The 24,499-nt window shown below is 44.9% G+C and overlaps 1 protein-coding gene across 1 annotated transcript; it reads right to left on the bottom strand.

The window, feature by feature from the left end:
- Positions 1–267: 267 nt before the first annotated feature.
- On the bottom strand, positions 268–23,611 carry dbpa (D site albumin promoter binding protein a). The gene is made up of 5 exons (XM_070846369.1): positions 23,408–23,611; positions 18,137–18,405; positions 17,764–17,989; positions 3,089–3,342; positions 268–525 (listed from the first exon to the last, which is right to left on the bottom strand). Exons 1-5 carry the CDS (start codon positions 23,601–23,603, stop codon positions 310–312), a joined length of 1,161 nt encoding a protein of 386 aa, XP_070702470.1. The 5' UTR covers positions 23,604–23,611; the 3' UTR covers positions 268–309.
- Positions 23,612–24,499: the final 888 nt, after the last annotated feature.

Here is a 24,499-nt window from a genome sequence, read left to right on the forward strand (position 1 = left end):
GTTCAACGAAGCAGCACGTACAAAGAGAGTCAAACCAGGGGGGAGGGGGGGGGAAAGAAAAATGGCGTCGCTGTGTTTTCCTGTCGTGCCATCCTGAAGCACAGCGCGTGCACTAACACGCGCTCCTCGTGTCTGCGGCCGGTGTCACACAGCGCTTACTGCAGATCTACGCCGGCCTTCCCCCCTCGCCACTTCAACTAAAGTGCTGCTGTTGCTGGGTTGCCTTGTACCCTCATTTCCTCCTTCCCTCCCGCACCCCTTCCTCCTTCATCTTCACCATCTTCCTCCTCCTCCTCCTCCTCCTCCGCCTCACAAGTCTCCGTGTCGACTCTCGTACTTGTTGATGATGTTCCTGCAGCGGCCCAGCTCTTTCCTCATGTCGGCCACCTCCTGGCGCAGGGCGGCGTTCTCCCGCTCCAGGAAGGCGGCGCGCACCGAGATCTGGTTCTCCTTCAGGCGCCGCGCGTCCCGTGAGCGCTTGGCCGCCTCGTTGTTCTTGACGCGCCGGTTCCAGTACTTCTCGTCCTGTCGGCGGCGACGGCGGCGGCGGTGTGTGGTATGTTGGGGTGTGTGGGGAGGAAGGTTGGGGGAGGAGAGAGAGAAAAAAAAAAGAGGAGAGCGGTATGAGAAGGGTCAGTTATGTGATGAGAGAGAAAGAGTGATAGGGAAGAAAGAAACAGCTGAGAAACAGGAAAAACACAACTTACATCATCAATCAAACAAAATAAAGACTTGTGATTGGCTGGCCAGCACCTCAAGGAGATGGTTTCATATGAGCAGTAACACTCCCAGATGTTCTCATGTGGACAGACATGAACTCAACCTCATCCGTTATTTTCCTATAATAGAACCAGCCACCAGTCTCAGTGGGTACCAGGGCCTTAACTTTGGCGCTCAAATCCCCCTCACACCCCGGACACACCCCGGACACACACTGGACACACACTGGACACACATTACAGTTCAACTCAAAACCGCTTTTAAGATTATGACATAACATATTATGCAAAATGCCTTTTTTTTTTTTAATGTCTTTTCGACATAAAAGTGTCTCCAGCGTGTCTGCAGACGACCAAACTACCAGAAAAAGACTCTTTTCCTCAAAACAATGAAAGAACAATGTGTTTTTTGAACATGAAGGGCTACAGGAGGTGTTTTTTTAAACATTAAACCATTTAAACCTGTTCTAGTAGGACCTCCAAAGGCACTTTAAAGTAATCAGAATATGGGACCTTTATCTTATTCACTTTGATCGGCTCATGTTTTAATACTGAGCTCGGCTCTAGTATCGATTGTACTGATGTTTTATTACTGCCAAGTTGTTTATTCTATGTTATATTACTGTTCTTACTATATATGCATTAACTAGAAAGTATTATCATTATTAATTATCAGACACCTTCACCAACAGGCACCAAAGCAAATAGTCTCATTGTACCTGCTAAATTATAGATGGGGAATGAAGGTGAGATACGCGTTAATAACGACTCACGTGAAAGCGTTATTAATAAATCGCTCTTTCTTAACGCAGCTGTGCGGTCGTGTCCTGCTGAGCTGCTCGGCTGAACGGATAAACACTCGGCGCTGCATACACAAATACCCAGCAGCCTCACAAAAGCCTGCAACGCCGCTTTTTTTTCGGGGCATGAAAGAAATGTTCTGGCCGATGAGGGTCTCGTGAGAGGGAGATTGGAAACCACCAAGTTTGTTGTGTTAAACTTTTGGACTCGGAGTGCAAAGCAGAAGCCCAATTTGAAAGTAAAACCTTGTAGAGATTTCTATCTGAAAGATTTATGCTGGTGGAATCACTGCGAGCCCGAACGGCTCCTAGGGAGCCTGTTTATCTGCACAACTTACCATCATCCCACAATTAAACTCCCCAGCAAAATCCTCCTGCAACATTTTTAAAAGGGGATGCTGGGATGCTTTGAGATTAGTTTTTAAACGCTAATTTGTGGTAATGTGATGGTCCTGGAATACCGTTCGTCTTTTGATGGGTCGGTTTTAAATAAATCGTTGAATCTAAATTCTCATTTATGAGGAGCTGGAGAGCAATCCGAGCTCCATCTGCAGCCTTGGCCAGAGATCATTTTTCCAAACCTGCCTACAAAATGATTTATAAAGCCGGCTACGGCCGAACACGGCAAGGTGAGCGCCTTCGTCTCTCCATAAATTGCAAACGCCTCAGGAGCTGCAGCTGGTCGGCGCTGAACTGTGAAAGCAGGAGCCGTTGATCAGAGCTGCTTCTGCTGTGCAATGAACTGAGCACGAAATATTTCAGGCCTCTCGTCAGGAGGCGTCTGTGCTGGTGGGCGTCATGCTCCTTTAGTTTATTCCACATCAGAGCTGCACTGTCAAAGGTCTGCAGCCTTTGTCATGATGAACTTCAGGGTTTTTTAGCTGCTGTGGCTTCTGCCTGAGCTGGAGACTGAGAGGCAGGTTTGACATACTTTGATTTAATTAAATCTGATTAAAGTTGTTTATCATTCAGTGATGATCTTTTTTATCTTTCTTTTGTAGTTTTGTGTATTTATTACAGGAAAAAACTAATTATCTTATTAGAGAATTTCTAGAAATCAACTAATTTGAAGTCTTTTCTGGAAACATGAGCTCCTGTCTTAAGACAAGGAAGAATAAGGCCGCTGTGCTAGAATCATGAAAAACAACACTTGGTTTAATAAAATGTCCAATTTAAAGAGAAAAAAACGACTCAAATTACACAAAAAAATGACTTTTGCTGCTATGAGACAAAAAATTCATAAAAGCTAGAAGTTAAAATGCTATAATGTAAAAAAAAACTATAAATCTTTCACCTCTAAAGTAAAATTATGTCAGAAACAAGAAACTTCTTTCCCTAAATAGGATATAAGAGGCCATAAATGAGAAAAACGTGTATCTTTCCGTCTTAAACTGAATGTAAAACTATATTTTTTACACTCTTTAGCCTGATGAGATCTTTATAACACCCCTGTATATCTGTGTTTGCCTTAAACTGACCAGAAAAGCTATCGTGTGTCATTACTGTCGCTCCGGTGAGTCGCCTGCCTGTTTACGTTACAGCCGGGGGGGTTTGTAGGAGATGTGTTACCTTCTGCTCGTTGGGGACCAGCATCTTTCGGGCCTTCTTGATCATCGGCTGGGGTTTGAGCTCCTCCTCGGAGAAGCGGTGCCGGCGCGGGTCGAACGCCTCCTGGCCCGGCACGCTGGACAGCGCCAGGTCCGCCGGGTCGGGGTCAAAGTTCACCATGATGTCGCTGTTGCCGTTGGCGCCCGCCGGAGGTCCAGGAGGCCCCGGAGGGCAGGTAGAAGAGGGTGATGGGTCCTGAGGCACCGCCTGACCGCCTGGGATGGAGAAGGAGAGAGAGTTTGGAATAATTCAGTTTTTCCATCCACAGCCTTCAACTTTTCCCCGAATGAATCTGATCTGATTCTGTGTTGAAACATTTAACTCGCTGGTACATCGACCTTAAGCTCCTCTAATGGCCAACAAGACCTTGTAGTGAAGTTTCAGGAGGACAGAAACACAAAACTTAGGTGCAGCCGTAGCCGTTCCCAAATCTTTACTTCCTCACTCCAAATAAAAGCACAGACTCTGCTGAGCAGTGCCGCTCCGCACACACACAGGCTGATGTATGTCGAGTAGAAGCGAGCACATTCAGATTAACATCGGTCACTTGTTAAATTAAATCCCAGACAGGAAAGAGCTCTTTACAACAATCATGAACTGGAGGTTTAAGCTGCTGTTTTGCTTGTGAACAAATCCACAAACCAGCTGTCCGACTCTCGCTCGCCGCAGTGACTTGACCGTGGGGACAAATTACCTGATTCCTTATTGCGTTTTTTTTACAAAATAAATAAATAAATAAATGAAGAAACAAATCACGGGGACTGGCTTAATTACTGGTTTAGCTGTCCAATCATCACCATCTAGTTTTAGTTTTATCTACAGATTAGAGCCCATCTGCCCTCTCTGAGGACGGTCACATGTCGGAGAGCAGGCGAACACGCTGGAGATGATGATGATGAGACAATCCCCGACGGAGATTTGATCACATCGAACGTGAACTTTGGACGTGAAAGCAGCTCAAAGCGACTTCAGTGCAATATCTAGAGTAGATGTCCTCAGTTAAATTCCACCGCTGCTAAGTGACGGCTCGGAAAAGTGCTTTACAAGTACAGCAGAGGTTATTATTAGTATTTGGATTAGCGGGAAGAGAAGTAGTATTTCTTCTTAGTGTCCGAGGGCATGAAACGGGCCTGATTTAGACCTATAATGGTGCAAAAGGGTCTCGATGCTGGACTCATCTCGAGGCCTCTGGGTGCAGAGTCACGTGTTTCTGTCATGCCTCATCCAGAGAGCAGCGGGCCAAGAAAGAGGCCCACTGCGATGAGTTGACCATAAAGAGGATTACCCTATAGACAGCGGACTATACGTCAAAATTCAATTTAAAATGAGGGAGGAGGGAGAAAAGCGGCGCGTTTCCATCCGAGCTCTCCTCTCTGCCGTGTGTCTGGCTCATTTAAAGCCAAGTGGACGCTGAAATTCTTCAGATTCCCCCTTTAATCAAACAAAGAGTGCCTTATTTTCTGCTGCTTCCCCGCAGTAGTCGCAGTGGCACAGATCGGCCACCGAGTGTCAGTGTAAGCCAGAAACAGCGAGCGGGGCAGCGGGTTCACATCATGTAGGATTTATACCAAGCAGCAAAGATCAGGTTTGGGTTTAACCCTTTGTGCTGCTTCACGTGAGAGAGTCAGCTTTTACCAGCGGATGCAGAAACAGGACCATCATATGTGGAGCTAAACACGGAAATCAGAGACTTGTGACCAGAAATCAGCTCCGTTGTGCATGTTCACATCTAATAAAGCTATTAATCGGTGCTGTTTTCTCCCCCAAGCAGCACCACATTTCATGAGCGGCCTTGATGGAGATAAAAATCTGAGTTATGGAGTGAAATCAAATCAAATAAACGTCTCAATTCCAGGAAGTAGAAATCATGAGGTTGTGGTACGATATCGGTGTGACAGTTAAATCAGTTCGAGTTATTCTCGGATGCTGTTGGTAAACTGCGTGGCAGCGAATGTAAAACTCCTCCTTGATGCTTTTACCCTGCAGCCGTTCTGCACGAGTGCTGTGTTTCTTTTCTGAATGCAGCACAAAGGAACCAGGAATAGTGGCTCGTGTTTTCAGTCGCATCCCTGCTCCGGCTCGGGCAACACATTTCCACTGCAGACACCGGAAAAAGAAATGGATTTTTCCGAATGTTTCTTCCTCGGAATACGAGCGTTAGTTGAGCAATCATCCGGCACCGGTCTGAGGTCTATTGTGGCAGCGTTTGTAAGACGCTTTTTTGGAGCTCCAGGCTCTGAGCCACAGATTATAAATAACTGCAGAGCTGGTGACCAATATCAGCCCAACAGTAGTGGAAAGATTTCAGATAAATTAAACAGAAAAACAAGTTAGTGTTGTTTTTCCTTGCAGAGATTAGAGGCTTTTTAAGAAATATATCCAGAATGTGTCTGACTGATGACACCTTTAAATATCTATCATTATAATGAGGTGTCTTGGTTTTGTTGCTCTGGTGCAGAATCACAAAACCACAAAAGTGTCTTCAGGGACTTTGTGCATCCGGAGCGTTTTGTGAACCTGGAAACGTCAGTCACCGCTGACACTGATTTGCTATTTGGCTGCTGCTGCGAGCTGTCAGTCATTTTATAATGCGCATCAACTGCAATACCGCAACCAAATCCCCGCCAGGCTCGGAGAAATCAGACTGAGGCTCCGTGGCAGGCAGGCAGGCAGGCAGGCAGGCAGGGGGTGGGACATAGATGGCCAAAATACCCCCGTGGTCCCCCTGAGATCCAGCTGAAAACACTCGACTACACCAGAACAAGACTGGGAACCTCCGGGCATATAAACTTTGTGAATGGTGGAGGTCAAACCCATGCCCAGCTCTGAGATAAAATCTTTTTTACGACTGTGTTTACACCCAGTTGTAAGAAGTGGAAAAAGACCTTGACTCCTCAGTCATCTGATCTGCTAGTGAAAGCCCTCAGCAAGCAGAACAACATTCGCCCTCACTTTTACACAGTTTGTACAAACATGAAAAGAATGTTTTGTACAAACATGACAAATACCGACTTTCTATCTACCACTATAAGGTATATCTCAGTGTTTGTCCCGGCTGAGAGCTTGGATTTACAGTCTGACTTGAATGCACCATCCTGCTCTGCAGTTATTATCTTTTATGGCTGGTTTTCTTTGGTTCAAGTGGAAAAATTGACCTTTTTGCCAATTCTGGGCTCCCAGTTGCAATCAAACCTTGGCTTGTAAACAAAAGTCACATGGACTCACAAGTACAGTAGCTTGTTGATTAAACTCTTGGAAACCTGTCCTCCTGCAGAGTTTGACATTTTGGCAGAGGAGTCTAAACCTGGTTCCTGGGCTTTGGCCCAGACTTCGATTTCCAGGCATCTCAGTGTTGTTATCTGGTGCCACCGATGTTCAGACGTGCCCAGGACGTCGCTCTAGCTGGTCAAATTACCAACGTAATCAAATACTGAGGGAGCAAAACTCCAGCAGGAAAGTTACTGTATGCAAACACTTAATTTAATCTAATTTAATTCATTTCACATGTTAACTTATAGCAGTTATTGATGTGAGGGGTAAAATGACAAGAGGGAGACAAGGAAGCAACTAACAGCCACAAACAACGCGTTCAGTATTATTATGAACATGAACTGAGTGTTTTTTATGAATGTTTCTTTCCTGGAAACTCAATTAACCTTCATCCAAAGTGCCAGAGTCGTTGCAGTGAGCTCAACCTGGTTTGTTCAATAAGTGTCGGCTGTTTGCTGCTCTCATCAGCCTCTAGCTAGCTGGTGAAAATAATGGATCAGTTAGCAGCTAAAATGTCCAATATTTCCCTCGGGAGTTGGTGGAGACCAAAAGCAGAGCTAAAAGAAGAGAGAACAGTGGACTTAAATTCACCCGGTGGCCAGTTAAATGTGTAAATAAGCAGCTGTTTGCTAACGCTAACACCATTTCAACTTTACGAGGTGTTTCTGTCACCACCGAACGGCCCAAAAATAATGTTAGTGCAGCTTTAAGACCTTTTGTCACGGTGAGGATGGCCTTTTAAATAACTTACATTGAGCATCTTTGGGTTTTGGACTGAAGTTCGTGAATCAAAGCATAAAACTCTTCCTCCATCAGTACCGGACGTACTCTGCATACAAACTGCACACATGCTCATGCACATAAAACCATGATGAATCTCCCATCATGCCGTGCACCATACATCCCCCTCTTTATCCGTCCGTACGTCCTCAGGTCCATCTGTTGCAGCGTCAGATGAAATGCTGCTGGTTTGATCTGACTCTCTGGCAGCTGGATGGGGCTGATCCTGGATAAGTCCGCCCAAAGCCCCGTCCTAATAACAACCATTTTGGGCAAAAAGTTGAAACTGATCCAAGAACACGGCTCCCGCTGCTGCTGGGTAAACAGCCGCCAAGCGTGGCTTCGCCTGGCTTCATTTCCTGTCTGTGAGCAGGAGCCATTTGGACGAAGCAGCCGCTGCCTCTCGGATTCTCTCTCTGCTTTTATTAATTTAGCTCAGATTATGAGTTTCTCTCTTTTCCACCTGTCAGTCTGTCAATCTCACCCTCTGTCTTTCCATCACAATGTCAACTAATACTATATTCAGAATGAGCCACACACATCACGTTAAATCCTGCGTTTTCCACCAGAACTGCAGCACTAAAGTTCCTGCATTAACTTGATCATGCCCAAATACTTTTAAAGGTCTTTGAAGGTCTCATTTGGGAACATTCAAGGACTCCACGGTTTGGAATTAGAGCCTTCATTTCTTATTCATATTCTTGTCAAGGCAAGAAATCCTGGCTGAAATCCTTCATTTTCGAAAGGCTGCTGTATCATCTAAACTCTCCATCGCAGCGTTCGCCTCAGGATGGGAAGAGTTGATCCTCCGATGGAGCGAACAGAGGCATACTGATGAATCTGGGTGATATATCGTAACTTTAAAACACGGACAACTTTTTCAGTCCTCTTTTGTAAAACTTTTTTTTAAAAAGCCTTATCGAGGTCCAACACTGTTTGAAAGAGGAAAATGTTGAAATTGTGTTTTTTTTTTTAAAAAAAAAGGGGGAAATGTTCAGGTTCAGCTTCAAACAGCTGCTCTCATGAGCTGCCATCTCGCTCCGATGTTCACAGAGCATGATGGGAGAACTCAGCTGCGGTGGGCAGAGACGCCCACGGCAGCAGAAAATAGACAGGTTGAGGTTTGAGAGTCAGGTGAGCAACTCTTCCTCTTGACTAATCGCTTGCTTGATCTAACTATTCTTTCACTTGATCCGCCTACACGACAAAAACCAACAAACCGAACGCAACAAACTCACTGCCGCTCCCCCGAGGGCCCCGTGGAACGGCATCTTGGGAAATGTAGGAACCCGAAAACTGAAGTGGAAGTGGGCGAAGCAGGTAGAAACGAAAGTAATTGCAGAACAAAAGCCTCCTCAGATGAACTGAACTTCACAGACTCATCATCATCAGCTCTCCATCTTTATTCCTTTAGCAGGACTGACCTGCTTAAGTCGCTTCCTGTCTCAGTAGGATCTTATTTAATAAGGGGAAACGATGCAGTTGCTGAGAAAATGGTAATTATGCTAATTATACAAGAACAGAGGTAACAATTAACTTCTATTGTGAACACTGTAATTGAGACGGTTTCTGTGTACTTGTACCTCTTCACTGATTTTAAAGTACTTCACCACATTTACATTTCAGTTATTGGCTCCATTTGCTGTGTTTCATGCTTTAGAATAATAAAGATGAAGATTAAATCTCTACTTATCAAATAAAAGCAAAATGCCTCCCCGTCACCAAAGCATGTGGTTGTTGAGCGTCTTTATACGTTAAACTAAAAAAATAGATGAATGAAGTCCAAAATATTAAATCCAGCGACGATGGAACAACAAGCAGGATGATGAATTCTAATATTTAGTCATCGAACAGAACGTAGTGGTCGATGTTATTTAACTTAATGTTGGACTGAAGGAAAACAGACTGACTCACTCTGCTTCGTCTGAGAGAGAGAAACAGCAGCGACCACACCGAGGAGGAATACTGCAGACTATTACCAGTAGTAGTAGAAGAAGAAGTAGTGGTAGTACTAGTAGAGGTAGCAGGAGGAGTAGTAGTAGTAGTGGTATTAGCAGTAGAAATAGTAATAGTAATAGTAGTAGTAGTAGTTGTAGTGGTAGTAGTAGAAGAAGCAGTACTAGTAGCAGTAGAAGTACTAGTAGTAGTAGTAGTAGTACTAGTATCAGTAGTACCAGTAGTAGTAATAGTAGTAGTACTAGTAGTAGCAGTAGTAATAGTAGTAGTACTAGTAGCAGTAGAAGTACTAGTAGTAGTACTAACAGTAGGACTAGTAGCAGTAGAAGTACTAATAGTAGCAGTAGAAGTACTAGTAGTAGCAGAAGTACTAGTAGTAGCAGTAGAAGTAATAGTAGCAGTAGAAGTACTAGTAGTAGCAGTAGTAGTACTAGTAGTAGTAGTAGTAATAGTAGTAGTACTAACAGCAACAGTAGAATTTACAGTAATAAAAGTACTACAGCTACTGTTAATACTACAAGTGCTGCTATTAGTACCTACTGGTTCTAGCAGGTTAGCAGTAACACTAATGTACTAAAGTACTAGTACTAGCAGCAGTAGTATCTGGTGTATCAGCAGTACCTGCACTAGCAGTCAGACCACTTACAGCAGAGGTAGTAGTACTAGTGGTGCTGGCAGTGGTAGAAGTACCAGACACAGCAGTACTACCTGTGATCCTAACAGCAGCAGCAGTATTAAGGGAGTATCAATAATCAGAGTACAGATACTAGAAAATACTACAAATACTGCGTGATGATCACAACAAACAAAATAAGAACAGAATGAATAAATAAGGTCAAGACTATACTGTATATATATATATGATGTGAAACAGTGTGAATGAAAGGAGCTGCAGGACTAGTGGACGTCCTGAGGCAGCAGAAGAGCCTCGGCCCTCCCATCAGCAGCAGTACTCGCTCACACAGAGCCACAGCAGTGCTTCCTGTACAGTTAGACTCCGCCGCCGGCTGAGTGGCCGACGCCGGGATGAACTGTGAACTCTGCCCGCGGCTGTTTGTGCTAAACAGAAAACTGGAAATACAATCCAGGCGTGGAATGTGATATAGGAAGTGTGTTACATAAGGGCTCCCCTCCCTGTAACGTAAACACTGCTCTGCTCTGCAGCCATGTTTGGCCTCTTCCTCTCTATCCAGCCGCGGACATGTGACCAACTGTGAGCTTTAATCATATGTGCAAACACGGAAGACCAGCTGGACACAACCTATAGTGCACACACACCTTCAGGGCCTGATCGACATGTCAATTATATGATTAAGTGTAGTATTAATAGTAGTAATAGTAGTATTAATTACTGGTAATAACTACTAGCTGCTAGCAGCAGTGGTGTATTAGTAGTACCTGCACTAGTATTACTTTCAAAGTTAAATGACACTATTCTTGATGTGTGTTAAGTTCAAATAATTAAAAGAAATCTAATTATATGTCCCATAAGTGCATATGATCATTTTAAATCCGTCTCCCATATTGTTTTACGTCTTTTGCAGCATCTTACACATGTGTTTTTGTTCGTCTCTGTATAATTCCAGTTCATATTCATGCAGCCAGACACTGAGCACACATGGACGTCCGTGTGCACACCCAGGCAGGCTTGGACTCGCCTCCGCACACACAAACAAACACACACCAGTCAGGCACGTGCACCTTCACATGAGTGTGCAAGAGCACCAGTGGACACACACACACACACACACACACCAGAAACAATTCAGTCCAGGTGACACACCCCAGGAGTCTTGTTCCTTATGTCAACACACTGACAGGGAGTTATGTCACAGCGTGGAGATAGTAGTGACCTCCTCCCTCGTGCTCGTCTCTCTAAATCCGGCGCAGATTAACAGACGCTTTACAGCAACAGAAAAAAAAAAATAAAGATAATAAATTGAAACAGAGGATCTGGACTGGGGGGACCCTGCTGTGAGCCGAAAAACAAACAGCACCGATGGTTTGTTCTCAGGCCTGAATCACCAAAACGTTCCTGTTTTCGTGACTAGCAACCTCTTGTGGTCGTGCGAATAATCTCTTAGCGAGGAGGCCTTCACGTTACAGACCACTTTTTGTACCGTCGAGGATCTCGATGTTCTCCTGAACCGGAACACAACCGATATCCTAAACGAGCGTTCACACTAAAAACGTACGTCTGCAGGCTGAAGTCAGACGCCAAGACGCTGCACTGCGGTTTCCAATCATGAGACGAGCGTTCACATCACAAATAATCTACCAGAGATGTATGAATCTGTGTTTAACCCTGTAGCATGACGCCGCACTGCGCTGCAGCGGAAGTTTGCGAGACAAACCCGTGTTTGTTGCTGCTCATCGGTCACACTGACATGAATGAGGAGGCTGTGTGTTTTGCGTTAAACACCAGGCGCACACACACACTGGAGCACTACAGGAGCTGGAAGCTGACAATTCAGGGAGGAAAACACCATGAAACATCTTCCTATTTATCTTCCCTGAAGGGTGAACGCATGCCGCCGCTGGGGACGAGGACAGCGGCCTCAAAAAGCATTTAAACGTGGCAGATGACTTATTTCTAAAGGTCATCATGTTATATTTTGTGGTTTAGGTCGGAGGACTTGTTGAACACGGGACTTGAGCCTGTCTGGGTTGTGTAAAGATGTGTTCTGTGGCAGAGGAGGAGCTGGTAAATATGTGATTCTCCACAGTTGTTAGCTCGAAGCATCATGTCTCTTTCTACATCCTGCTGCATTAAGATCTGTTTTAAAATTCAATTAAAATTCTCTCTCTGTTCTGAATCTCTGTTCACGCCGCCGTCCTTTAAATCTTCTCTGTCTTGCCCCGTCCTCAGTGTTTACTCTCCCTGTAATCTCCACTGTTTCCTCTCCCTCTCTGTCTTTATCTCCCTCCACTTTGCTCCTGCCTCGCTTTCTCTTTCCTCCTCCTCCCACCCCTCCCTTCCCCTCTCTCTCTCTCTCCCTCTCTCTCTCTCTCTCTCTCCCCTGCTCACTCTTGCATGCTGGCTCTCTCGCTCCGATGCTTTCTGCAGAGGCACGTGACGTGGCGGCCGCACATGGCCCGAGCGTGTGAGACAGAGAGGGAGAGAGAGGGAGAGAGAGAGATTTCAAAACATGCAAAGCGAACACTCTTGACTCACTCTCCCCCTCCAGCATTGCTCTCCCCCCCCTCTCCCTCTCTCCCTCTCTCTCTCTCTCTCTGTGCAGTGTTACAGAGTGCAGAGTCAGTGTCTTGTTTAACCCTTCCCTCGCTGGGATTAATCACAGCCCTGCATGTTAAATCACTGACTGCCTCAGCGTGGCATTATCCTGCACTCTCCTCTTTTAAAGGGAGACAGCAAATCACTTCCCTCACTGTTTAATCAGCTCATCTTCTCCACAATGCACAGCCAGATTTGACTTTTAATACCTGTATGTTGGAATTAAACCCTCAGCGTATATATCTGATCTCACCGGCTGATGATTCCCAGAGGATTTATCTGGGATTCTTCTGGTCTAGACGCTGGTATTTGGTTTCTGGTTGAGGTGAAGCAGCTCTGTGGTTAAAACAGAATCCAGCTCAGCTGGGGAAGTCGCGTGTGCTGTTCCTAAGGCCAAGGACGGTCTAATCAGTGCTCAGGCTGTTTGTCTGCGAGAGAAAGCGACTGCAGTGATTTGGGCTGAGGTGGTGCGGCTGCTGAGCTTTCCTCTTTCCTCCGTACTTATGTTTTGATTTGTTTTCCTCTGCACAGTGAAAACAAAGAAATGCAAAAGGTTAACAGCAGCTCATGGGACGTAATTACTGCCGTATTAAGAGTCCACGGTGGAGCAAGCCGCCCTGCGAGGCTCCAGCTAGACGCTCACACAGGCATGCTAACATGCTCACAATGCTAATGGCAGCATGTTGATGCTCTGCAGACAAAAGCGAGTAAGGGGACCTTTAGTAGGGACTGTTCTGACCAAAGAACGTCTGCTGCCTTATGCTCCACCATCACTATTTGTCAACTGTGGTTTTCATTTACTAGAAAACTGCTGAAAAACATTCTTTTTAATTAATTAATTCAGAAAATAGTGTTTTCTTGACGATTTCATGACCAAGGTTGTGTCTTTTCTGCTCAGCTTCTGGGTGCTGAGGTCCTTTTAAATGCAGCTATTGTGGCTGCACAAAGACACAGACAACTCGAGGGCAAACAAATACCTGAGAGCTGAAAATCAGCCCATTCCCACAGAAGATCCAGCGTTGGATCAAACTGAAAAATGAAAGAATTTGGCCTTAAATATAGCATAGCATCACATGCCAGTTTAAAACTGGGGTTAGTTTAGGTCTCTGTGAATGTGTAGATGTATAGAACTCATATTTCACTATTGATTTGTTTGTTTTTGTCTGTACTTTCCGCTGAAGCGTCATTACTTCTGCTTTCACTGTCGGCCCGTCAGCAGGATTTAAAAATTGCACAAATTCCCATGAAGTGTGGTGAGCAGATCAGCCCGAGGCAAAAGAACAACTGATTAGATCTGTGGTGGTTATTCAGATCTGGGATTTCTCTCCAGGTGCTTTTTTTTTTATTTTATTTTTTTTTACACGTGTCAAACTCGAGCTGACGTTAGCGAGTCCAATTTCTTGTTCATCCATCAGACATTAAGCCTCATGTACTCTACAGGCAGTAAACTCTTTGTGTTCCTCTGTTTAATAAGCACCGCCTTTGAAATAGCTGTGAAAAATTTTGTGCAGCAGATGCTTCCTTCCAACCACATTGCAGTTCAATGAGTTCACGCGTCCTCCAGCATGCAGGGGCTCATGGGAATCTGAGGTCTAAAAAGCTGTTTTTGATTGGGAAGGTTTCTGACTGAGTGAATTGACCTGGAAGTGTTGAAGCTGCAGCCTGATAGCAGCTGATCTGAACTGATGATTCATGTTTCCTCCCCCCCCCCAAAAAAAAGGAGCAGACTGTTTTTTTTTCCAGGTAGAAGACGACGACACGTGATCCCACTGCATGATATAAGTTACAGTAAGTGACGTGATGGTCATTCTTTGGCTTGTAATGACTTCTGCTCGGCAGCTTTCCTCCTCTTTTATCCCAGAATTGGCCCAAAACGTTCACTCGCTGGGCGTCTGCTCGGCTAAAGAGCGTCATTAGTGAGTGTCGAGCAGAAAGACCTTGCAGATGATTGGATCGGGCTTCAACCAGACAAATTCTCCCCTTTACTAACAAAATATAACACTTCACACGCCAGATTGGATGAATGCAGAGCAGACAGTCGGTTTCCCATCTTTTAGCTGGGAAAACGTTCTGTTCTGCCGTTCTGAAAATGTCGAGTTACTTCTGAATTATCCAGCCAAATTCATTTTGGAACAATACTGATTTGAGAAACGGGTAATGCAGGAAGAGGATTCAGCTTTTTATGTGATTAGAGGATTAGATTTGTGTTAGTTTGGATTTTTTTCTCCAAATATTAACACAAAAATGTGGGTGAAACTCGTTCCTTTTGAATTTCACATACATATGACCTGACATATTGCAGCTACAAAGGCTTATTAGTATTTTCTGTCTGTTTCTTAGAATATTTTCTGTGAGGACATTAAGTGCAGGTGAAAATGTAATAAACTGAAATAATTCTGGGCGTATCACAGCATACAATCCATGTATTTCCATTTAAAATCAGGTAAAACTGGGTCACGATCAGCTTGGTCCTGATTCTAAAATCATGTGGCTTAGTCTGGCTTTAAAGGAAAAGGAGAACATTTTTTGGAATTGTCTCCGGTGCTTGGAGTTACCTGACCAGACCACAGCTCGGTTAGTAATAGTTTTATCTACGCAGCGTTCATCCACCGGTCTCCATTGTTGTCCACTTTCGACAACAGAGCTGTAAATATTTAGGATTTACTGCATTTTAAGGAACAAACAGGTGAGAGAGCACCTTATAAAACCCCAGCTGCATCCCTAGTTTTGTGTTTTCCCTCCCTGTGAGCTGCTCTCCTTTTTGTCAAACGTGCATGTGGATTAGATTATTATTATTAATACCAGTCTATTTTCCATCTATTCCTCTGCTTCTCTGCTTCTCTGCTTCTCTCTCTGCAGTTCTGTAGTAACACTTCAGCTCCACAACGACCTGAGGGATTTCTGGCTGGATGCATCATGTTCAACCCAGTCACGTGTTTATAATTCAGAATAAAGAGTGCACACACACACACACACACACACACACTTTCCCTCCCTCTCTCTCTCTCTCTCTCTCTCTCTCAAACACACACACACACATCCACAAGAGCATGTTCGCATTAAAGCCCAAAGAGTTTCATGCAAATGCTAAAATAAAGAGGGCACTCTCATATGCATGTTCGACGTTCAGCGTACTACACACACACACACACACACACACATACTGATGGTGTGTATTCACAGAAGCACTCAGGGCAGACATGAACACACACACACACACACACACACACTCAGAGCCTTGCAGCAGTATCCAGTGGTATTCGCTCTAGCGTTGCTGAGACTCTGCTGCTTCCTTATTCTCTCACTGTGTCTCATTTTCTAATAGATTTTTTTGGGAAATTGTACTTCTTGGAGTTACTCTGCAGCTCTTCATCACTCTGACACATCTGCTCTCTTATTGTTTATGACTCACAAGAAGAAGACAAACACAATATTCACACACTCGCACATTTCCCAGAATCGGATCCGTCTGGGCATCTCATCTCTTACACCTTCTCTTCATGTCTCTAACTCCGTACAAACTCTCCATCCTACGGATCGTGATTAGAAGCATGCACGTTTTATGAAAAGCATGACCTTTGAGAATCATGGCTACGAAAACAAGACGGAGAAAAACATGCAGAACGGAGCTGATTACCGCTACATGACAGAAACGGTCCTCCGAGTGACCCATGTCGGCAGCACTCTCTAAACAACACGTCAAACAACCGAGCGGGAAGAACTGCAGCCGATAAACTCTGACATTCCTTAAAGTGGGTCCACCATTAAAACTCAAACTGTGTATAAAGTGATGCTGATGTTCCCGAGAAGAACCGTGAAGCTTCAGCGAGCACACGTGAGAAGGAAGGACCTCTTTACTGGGCTTTACTGGTTTAGAGAGTTGAGCACTGATCAACATGTTTGAATGAACCATGGAGCGAGTTCAAAAGGTGTCGTTCACAGTGAAGAGCCTCCCAACTCTCTGCAGCTCTTTTAGCGTCTTTCAGCTCGTTGTTTCGGCTTTTCAGCGAGCAGCTTTACTGTTCTGGTAAACAGCAGACTGGAGCATGTTTTCCTCAGGAGAAACACCTCTCCAAAAGAATAGAATACTAAAGATGCTCCGTATCTGATGAATAAAGTACATTCACTACGTTATAAGTCAAGGTTGTGTTAGCAGCTTGTTGCTGGCCAAGAAAGCATCAATGGATGCGTCGCGCCTACAGGTTACAGAATGACAGTAAGCCCGAGCACATTTGTTGCTTCAGGTTATCTTTAATCAAGAGCTTCCTTCCAGCCTTGGTGCCGTTTTAGCGTCGCAAACCTGTTGCCTCTGAGGAGGCGCAGCCTGAAGGGCTGAAGTCAGGGAGTAAACACCTTCTGTGCAGCGTAAATACTACAGATTACACAAGACACTAACATCATGCAGCCTTCCCCTGCATACATGGATAGTGATTCAAGTAGCATCACGGTCAGCTCTGATCACTCTTATCGAATCAAGTTTGGTGTCTTTTTCCGTCTCCAAACATCAGCAGCGACTTACACGCTCCATTGTCATCATCTCAATCATCTCATCCGTCCTTTAAATGCCCATACAACTGCCGAACATTTACAAAGACATGTGGCAATTTGTCACCAGTAAATCATCACGAAATTAGCTGCGATTATTCAGCGCTCACAGGATGAAAAAAAACACAACAGTCAGCATCATAAAGAGTGGGCTTTGTGGGTTTCAGTTTGAATTGGAAGTTGTCAGACTTGTGAAACCTCGGAGAGAAAGAAAGAAAAAAAAATAAAATAAAAGAGAGACAGACAGACAGAAAAGCTCCTCTGATGTTCTGGCAGTTCTGGTTCACATCAAAAGCAGCAGCGAGAGGAAACAATAAATTATGAATATATAACGGATGAAAACAGGCTGTTGTAGAGAGCTGCGGAGGGCTGGAGAACAGGGTGTCAGCCATTTATCACACACAGATGTGATTAGAGAAGACCTTACTCTCGTTATAGTGGGAGGAAACGAATAGTTAGTTAATGTTATGTATCGTGGGTGCGTGTCCTCGTTAGTGCCAGATCACATCAGGGCCTTTCCACATACAGCTCCATGTACGTCTGAGCGCATTAGCTGCTGCACAAAAGTCGCCTTCTCCATGAAGATGTCAGTTTTACTATCGCTGGCGACTTATCTGGAGCTATAATAAGAAAAGCTTCGTCATTTCTGACAAGACAGTTATTCTATTTCTATGTATTTTTCAAGATTTTAAGATTTCAGAAAACTTTTCCTCTCAGTATCTCAGCGGAAAAGTCTCTGGAGTGACTGATAAAGTAAATAATTAATGGATAATGTATTAACTTGTCAAAAATTTGACCAAATGTCTGAATATTTCCTCCCAACTTACTGCTGATGTTCACTTTGACTCACCATGTAGACACTCAGCTCCTCCCATCATGCCTTGCTGCTGCTGTTGCTGTTGCTGCTGCTGCTGCTGAGGTGGTGGCGGCGGCGGCGGCTGTGGCTGGACGGTCTCCAGTCCCAGCAGTGAAGAAGAGGAGGATGAGGAGGACATGGAGGAGGAAGAGGAAGAGCAGGGCGGAGGGGAGCTGGGCGGGCACTGGGAGCTCTGGTTTGGCACCGCCGACTGGGAGCTCTGGGAGGAGAAAGGAGAGCATTCAGATTTGAGTATTCCCATTAAAATGCCTCCATCTAGAGGCACAGATGTCTTGTGCTTCCACTTTTGCAGGTTAGTGAGTTGGAAATGAAGTTTGCCGATGCTTCTGGTCTCCATCCGTCTTACCTGAGAGGGGATCTGGGCGCTGGTGGAGCTGGGCCCATTGCTGTGCATCCCCATCCCGTTCTCCGTCAGGAACTCCTCCAGGTCCATGTACTGTAGCTGAAACAGGCCTCCGTCGCACGGCAGGGTCCTCTCCCACAGCAGCGGGCCCAGGAACGCTGACTGGGAATTGGGCCGCAACGCGCCGGACCCTGGCGCTCCCGCCATCCCGCCAGGACCTCCGGCATTGACGCCCAGTGAGTCTTCATCGGAGTCCACGGGCTTGTCTTTGTCTGGAGAGGAGGAAGGATGAGAAGGCTGTTATTTCATCTTTGATCGTCAGAGAGTCTGAAGAACTCTTTCAGACCACAGAGGGTAGTTAAACTTCTCCCTCCTCCCTTTCCTTGTGTTTGTGTTGAAGGGCAAAAGGAAAGATGAGGGTCAATAACGACGCCATCCACTGCGACAAAGCAGCAGATTGACTCTAACTGCAAAGGGAGGCTGATAATGTTATTCACAGTGGTCTCATTTGTTTACTGTAATTAAGCTGTCCTCAAACTAATGTGCTAATGATTTATTGATGTTTGAGTGAAAGCCAGCATAGAGCACTTCAAGCTAATGCCTTTTGACTTCTATTCCAACACACTTTGTGTCCGTGTTGGAAAAAGTTATATCAATAATTTGGTGGACGCTTCAAAGTTTTCAAAGTCTCAAAAAAAAAAAAAAAAAAGTGCCTAAAAATATGTCCGGTAGCCAGATGGTCCCAGGTTTTATCCCCCCAGGGTAACACACACACACACACACACACACACACTGGCAGCATCTGATGCACAACACAACACCAATGCTGTTCGTTCCTATGTAAGCCTACGCAAAGGTGTTCTATTTCCTACCATGGATGTCCATAAATCATTTATCTCTTCAAATCTACTCCCTGGATTGGCACATCCCAGCTAGAGACTCATTTGGGCTGGTGTCTGATTTGTTTCGGATGTGAACAGATCATTGAGGTCCGACCGAAGAGGCTCCTGCCGTTACATGTCAGCAAATCATTTCAAAAGACAAACAACCGTCAACAGAAAGCTCCCAAGGCTGCACTGTTGTCTGACGAACGCCGGCTGAAGTCTGCGCTTCTGTCCTTTGCTTTCTGTAAAGCACTTAGTTGCAATCATTAAAAGGCATCTATAAATAAAGCCAACTTGACAGACCCTGCACTCTGACCTCCCAGAGTGGGACGGGGAGGAGGGGGGGTGCGATGGAAAGATAGATATAGACATCAGGCATCAATAAACCATCACCAGAAAAAAAATAAATGAGCATCCTACAAGTGGACCAGGAACCACATGATTACAGTGATTGTTTGATATTATTATTCTACAGAATCATATTGAGTAAGTTCATGCTGAATTGCTCAATGAATAATAAAACCCTATGAAATAGTAATAAAAGAGCATATTTAACTGGGCTGGGAAAACAGAGCGAGGGAGATAGTCATAAGAAAGAGGAAACAAGTGAGAGAGACTGAGGGACGGCCGGAAATTTAAACTTAAAGGGATTAAAGAACATAAAGACAAGAGAGATTACAACATGAAAACAGCAGAGGAGGGATAGAGAGTGATGGAGAATGGGAGGGAGGGGGGAGAGTAGAGAGAGAGCCAGGCCACGTCCCTCATAATCTCTCTGCTATCATCATCATCATCGTTATTTTCATCTTCCTCATCTGACTGCCAGTGTGTTTCACATTTTCCTGTCTGTCAGTTAGAAAACTCGGCCACAAGGTTCCTACAGCTAACGTTCTTTTTCCAAGGCGGTTAAAATGACCGATGTTTACGTAGGTGACCTTTAGAGGCCGTCGGAGCAAAAGGAGGAAGGTCGAGTAACGTAGTATGAAGAGCGGTGAAAGACACAGGACTCTCACCCAGGAGTCCTGCCTCAAACTGAATGTTTTAATGTTAATGTAATAAGTTACATCGTCTGCATAAGGTGAAATACGCTCAGTTTTTCCCAGTGCCCACTGCAATGGAGACCATGATCTTTTCCTAAACTTGGTGTCTAAACCTAAACAACCAACCGTGACTGAAAACTGATAATAGTAAAATAAAACTGAAATATATAAGTTAACAAACAAATTCATGTACTGTTGGTCTCACACTCCGAAAATCAGAAAAAATAAGAATAAAATCTTTTCCACTGCGTGACCAGACTTGGTGCAAATAGCCAAATAACGGTTGTCTGGCTATTTGGACCCAGATGTTTGAAGACGCTCTGATAAATGTATTATTTCTGCACATTTGGCCCACAAATTATTCTATTATATTTACAGCAGATCAGACCCAAGTACCAAAGACCCGTTCTGGGTGTTGAAACCATCTTTACATAGTGGCCAAACCTTGTAATTACAACTTCCAGGTCCAACAGGAGCCCAAAAAAGCCTTTCACCTGCACATAATCATGGAAAAAAGCAGCTGCAAAGTGGTGGCTGAGCATCACGACTCCCACGACGTGACTCGTTGAATCAGAATTTTATCCACTCAGTCCAATAACATTTGGAGAGTCAAGAAGAGCCGCACGATTTAATAATTCTATCCCCATTTCAGGTGAGCGGAGGTCCAAACGTCAACCACTTTATCCAACAAACAGTCCTGATTAAATAAATGTTCTGGGGCATGTGAAGGCACATCTTGTTGGATCACTTTATCCAGCATCCATGTAAACAGCTGAGCTGGAACCTCTAATTAAAAGGATTTCAATGGCTCATGTAATATATCTGCAAAATCAAAATATAACGGCGTCAAACCAAACCAGGAGGTTCAGATCGTCCACTGTTTGTCCTACATATGACACCTTAATGTGCACTGTTGCTTCACAGCTGTGTTAAAAACTGAGGGGACTTGAAGGGACCAGGAAAGAGTGACAACATAAACAGGAAGGATTAGATTTATTTGATAGCTCTAATGCTACCCACAGCAACCTGTAACTTCCTGCTGACGCAACTCAAGAGCACAAATTAAGAGATTCGAGAGGTCTATATTATTAGTTTTTCATTTAAAAGGGCTAAATTACTCAATCTTGCACACAGACTTAAAAGAATAAAATATCTCCTGACACCTGCAGGAGAGAAGACGAGAGGAGAGGAAAATTAAATTACGATATTAAAAGACAAAGACTTTAAAAAGGAGTTTAAAAGAATAAAAAGAAAAAGGGGAAATCCCTTTTGTTAGGAGCAGCAGCAGCAGCAGGAGAGAGTAAAATGGATGAGGGATGAGACGAGTGTGTGCTGCAAGAGATGAGACGAAGCCTGAGAAAATGTAAATCAGCCGAGGGACCGCGGAGGAGAGCGAGACAGGAAAGAGCGAGAGGAAAAACTCAGAGAAGAGCAGGAGAACGACAGAGAGAGAGAGAGAGAGAGAGAGAGAGAGAGAGAGAGAGAGATGTGGAGGATAGAGTGGGTGTTTGTGAAGGCGTCAAACAAAGCTAGCCAGGGAAGGAAAAAAAAAAAAGCAGGAGGGCGAAGGAGTGAAACATCGACTCTGCACCATGAGGGGGGACAAAGGCACCGAGAGAACCACAACCATCACACACCGACATCTTTTTTGCACCCCTGAATGCATCACCTATCGTTAGAGGAACATGCGCTCACAATGGGGCTAGCCGGGGTCGCTGAGCTGCTTTCTGACTGCATGGAGAGCCTGTCAGCCGCCCTCACCATCACCCTCTCCTCCTCCTCCTCCTCTTCCTCCTCCTCCTCCTCATGCACAGGAAAAAAAAAAAAACTCCAGAAAGAAACGAGCTGCAGTTGCACCCACAGGCCACCAGGGGCCGCCAAGCAGCAGGGATGACTTGGACAGTGGGATTTCTTTGTTTTTCACCCTCTCTGTGGAGTGTGTGTGTGTGTGTGTGTGTGTGTGTGTGTGTGTGTGTGTGTGTACGTCTTTCTACACTAGTGAGGACCAACACTTGACAGTCCTTTTCATCGTGTCCTCGCAGAAAAAAAAAAAAAAAAACAGGCTTATATTCAGGTTGGCGTAAGAAGGGATGAATGCAAGTCAATGCAGCGTCCTCACAAAGCTAGTGTGTGTGTGTGAGTGTGTGTGTGAGAGTGTGTGTGTGTGTGTGCAGCTGACTGGGAGTTATAACATCCCCACAGCCAGAGAGGAAGAGGAGGCAGCCTGGTTAATATTTGTCATGGCAGCTGGTGGATGGGAAACAATTCAGTCCCACTCACTAACCTTTATTTAAACAGACCGGAGAATCAGATTGGACACAAACGACGGCTCCTGCTGCTGCTTTGGCTGTATTTTGATGGCATCCACTCCAGATTGTGTTTCCTTTTTTAAACCCTCTTCTTCTTCTTCTTCCCTCCTCCTCCTCCTCCTCTACCTCCTCATCCTCATCCTCCACATCCACATCCACCTCCTCCTCTTCCTCTTCTCTATCATTTCATTTCACCACCAAAAGCAAAAAGGAAATGTTTAATAAAAATGTTAAAAAAAAAAGTGTGTGTTGGATAAGCAGGGCCTCTGTCTTTTACAATCACACCTACCCACTCAGTCACACACACACACACACACACTCACACACACACACACACACACTAATGAATATGAATAATCACTGGAATATTCCTCTGACATCTCTGCAAAGACTTAAATTAAGCAGAAGCTCTGTAATGAACTAATTATTACTTTGACCGTCAATTAAATCGACCAAAATCGCCCAATAACTTGCTCACATGTATCCACCAGACGGCTGTCAGCCCCAAATTATTCAGCTTAACATCAATTAATGTACAAAAACGCAAACATTTAACTCACTTTTTATCCAAACAGACGGCACTGAACCCAAATACATTCACTTAAATATCACATTGGACAAAGAGAAACAGCAAATCACCACATCTGACATCATTTTGACTTGAATAAATGTAAAAAATAGTCGCCGTTGTCTCATCTACTACCTGATTAATCGATTTTCAGCTTCATATCACTAAAATATTCCTCTAATATTGCACTGCAGGAGCTTCTGCATTCATAGGTAGAAGTTTTTTTAATCACTTACAGTAAGATAAATAATGGGAGACAACAGTAAATGGCACACACTCCTGACACTGGCTTGCATGGCACTAATTATTATTTTAAATTAAAATGCACTGTGAAGAACATTAAAAGTGACATCCATCCCTGCAGTGACTTGTTGGAGGATGTGTTTTTTTTTTGGTGTACTGTCCCTTTAAGAAGTTTCTTGCCTACAGGAGCCATCTCGTGCGCACACACACACACACGTGCACACACTCACCTTTCATCTCGCTGCAGTCCTTGGCGGCTCTCTGGTCCGCCTTGATGGGCAGCTGCAGCAGGGACTTCAGGTTGGTCATGGAGGTCAGGTGTCCGCCTTGGGGGCCACTTCCGGCCGGGTTGCTGGCCCCGAACTGGGGGCTGGTGGCCCCGGCGGGCAGATCCGGCGGCAGGAGCTGAGCGAGAGGCCTTGACATAACTTCTGGGGTGGAGGTGGAGGTGGCGGCGGTGGTTGGGGGAGGTGAGGGGAGGCACTGGGGAGGGGGGAGGAGGAGGTGGAGAGCCTGCAGACTGCAAGTTCAAGATCAAAATAATCCAATCAGCGGGACTGAGTGAGCGACAGGCGCGCCGTCAAAAGGTGCGCTGACAGGTGAGGCGAGTGTGCGCTTAAGATCTCCACCTGACGTCCCGCTTCCCCGCCCGTCCCATGAAGAGCAGCGTAATAATAATAATAATGATGATGATAATAAACGGAATAAAAGACGGGGACTTATCTCCAAAATGGCACCATGTTGACCGACTAATACATCCTCCCAGTCGGGCTCAGCCTTCAGGAGTTGCTGTCACGCTTTCTTTTTTTTTTACCCCCCCCTCTTCTCTCTTTTTTTACTAAACCCCGCACAAATAAACGCACACAGGAGGACGAATTGAAATCCAGGAGGAGTGGAGTGGAGTCCCCCCCTTCTTTCTCTCTTTCTTTCTTTCTTTTTTTTTTTTAATGTGGGGAGTTCGTGGAGATAAAACGGTGTCTGCTCACGGTTGGGGGTCCGGTCCGGTCCGGTCGGTCGGTCGGTCGGTCAGCTGGTGGGTGGATCGATCGGCGAATTTAAATGTTTGGTTTTTAAATCCAGCAGAGGGAGAGAGAGAAACAACAACAACAAAAAAAACAAGAAGAAGAAGAAGAACAAAAAGAGAAAATATGGGCAGCAGAGAAACGCGGATGTCTGTCGTCCCGTGCAATGAGTGCAGAAAGAGGATTAGAAAAGAGGCGAGCCGAGGCGGCGCGACTGGAGTCCGAGATAGAAAAAAATAAAAATGAAACTTGTGGGTTGAAAATGAGCGAAAAATATAAGATGAAGGAAATAAAGAGACC

The sequence above is a fragment of the Pempheris klunzingeri genome, chromosome 16 (assembly GCF_042242105.1).
Source record: "Pempheris klunzingeri isolate RE-2024b chromosome 16, fPemKlu1.hap1, whole genome shotgun sequence".
NCBI classification, from domain to species: Eukaryota; Metazoa; Chordata; class Actinopteri; order Acropomatiformes; family Pempheridae; genus Pempheris; species Pempheris klunzingeri.

Coding starts and splice junctions, on each gene's coding strand:
- dbpa (XM_070846369.1), bottom strand. CDS start 23,603: ATGTCAAGGCCTCTCGCTCAGCTCCTGCCGCCGGATCTGCCCGCCGGG. Junction 3,343..17,763: donor AGGAGCTGAGTGTCTACATG/GTGAGTCAAAGT, acceptor TCTCCATCCCAG/GCGGTCAGGCGGTGCCTCAG. Junction 526..3,088: donor TGGTCCCCAACGAGCAGAAG/GTAACACATCTC, acceptor CGCCGCCGACAG/GACGAGAAGTACTGGAACCG.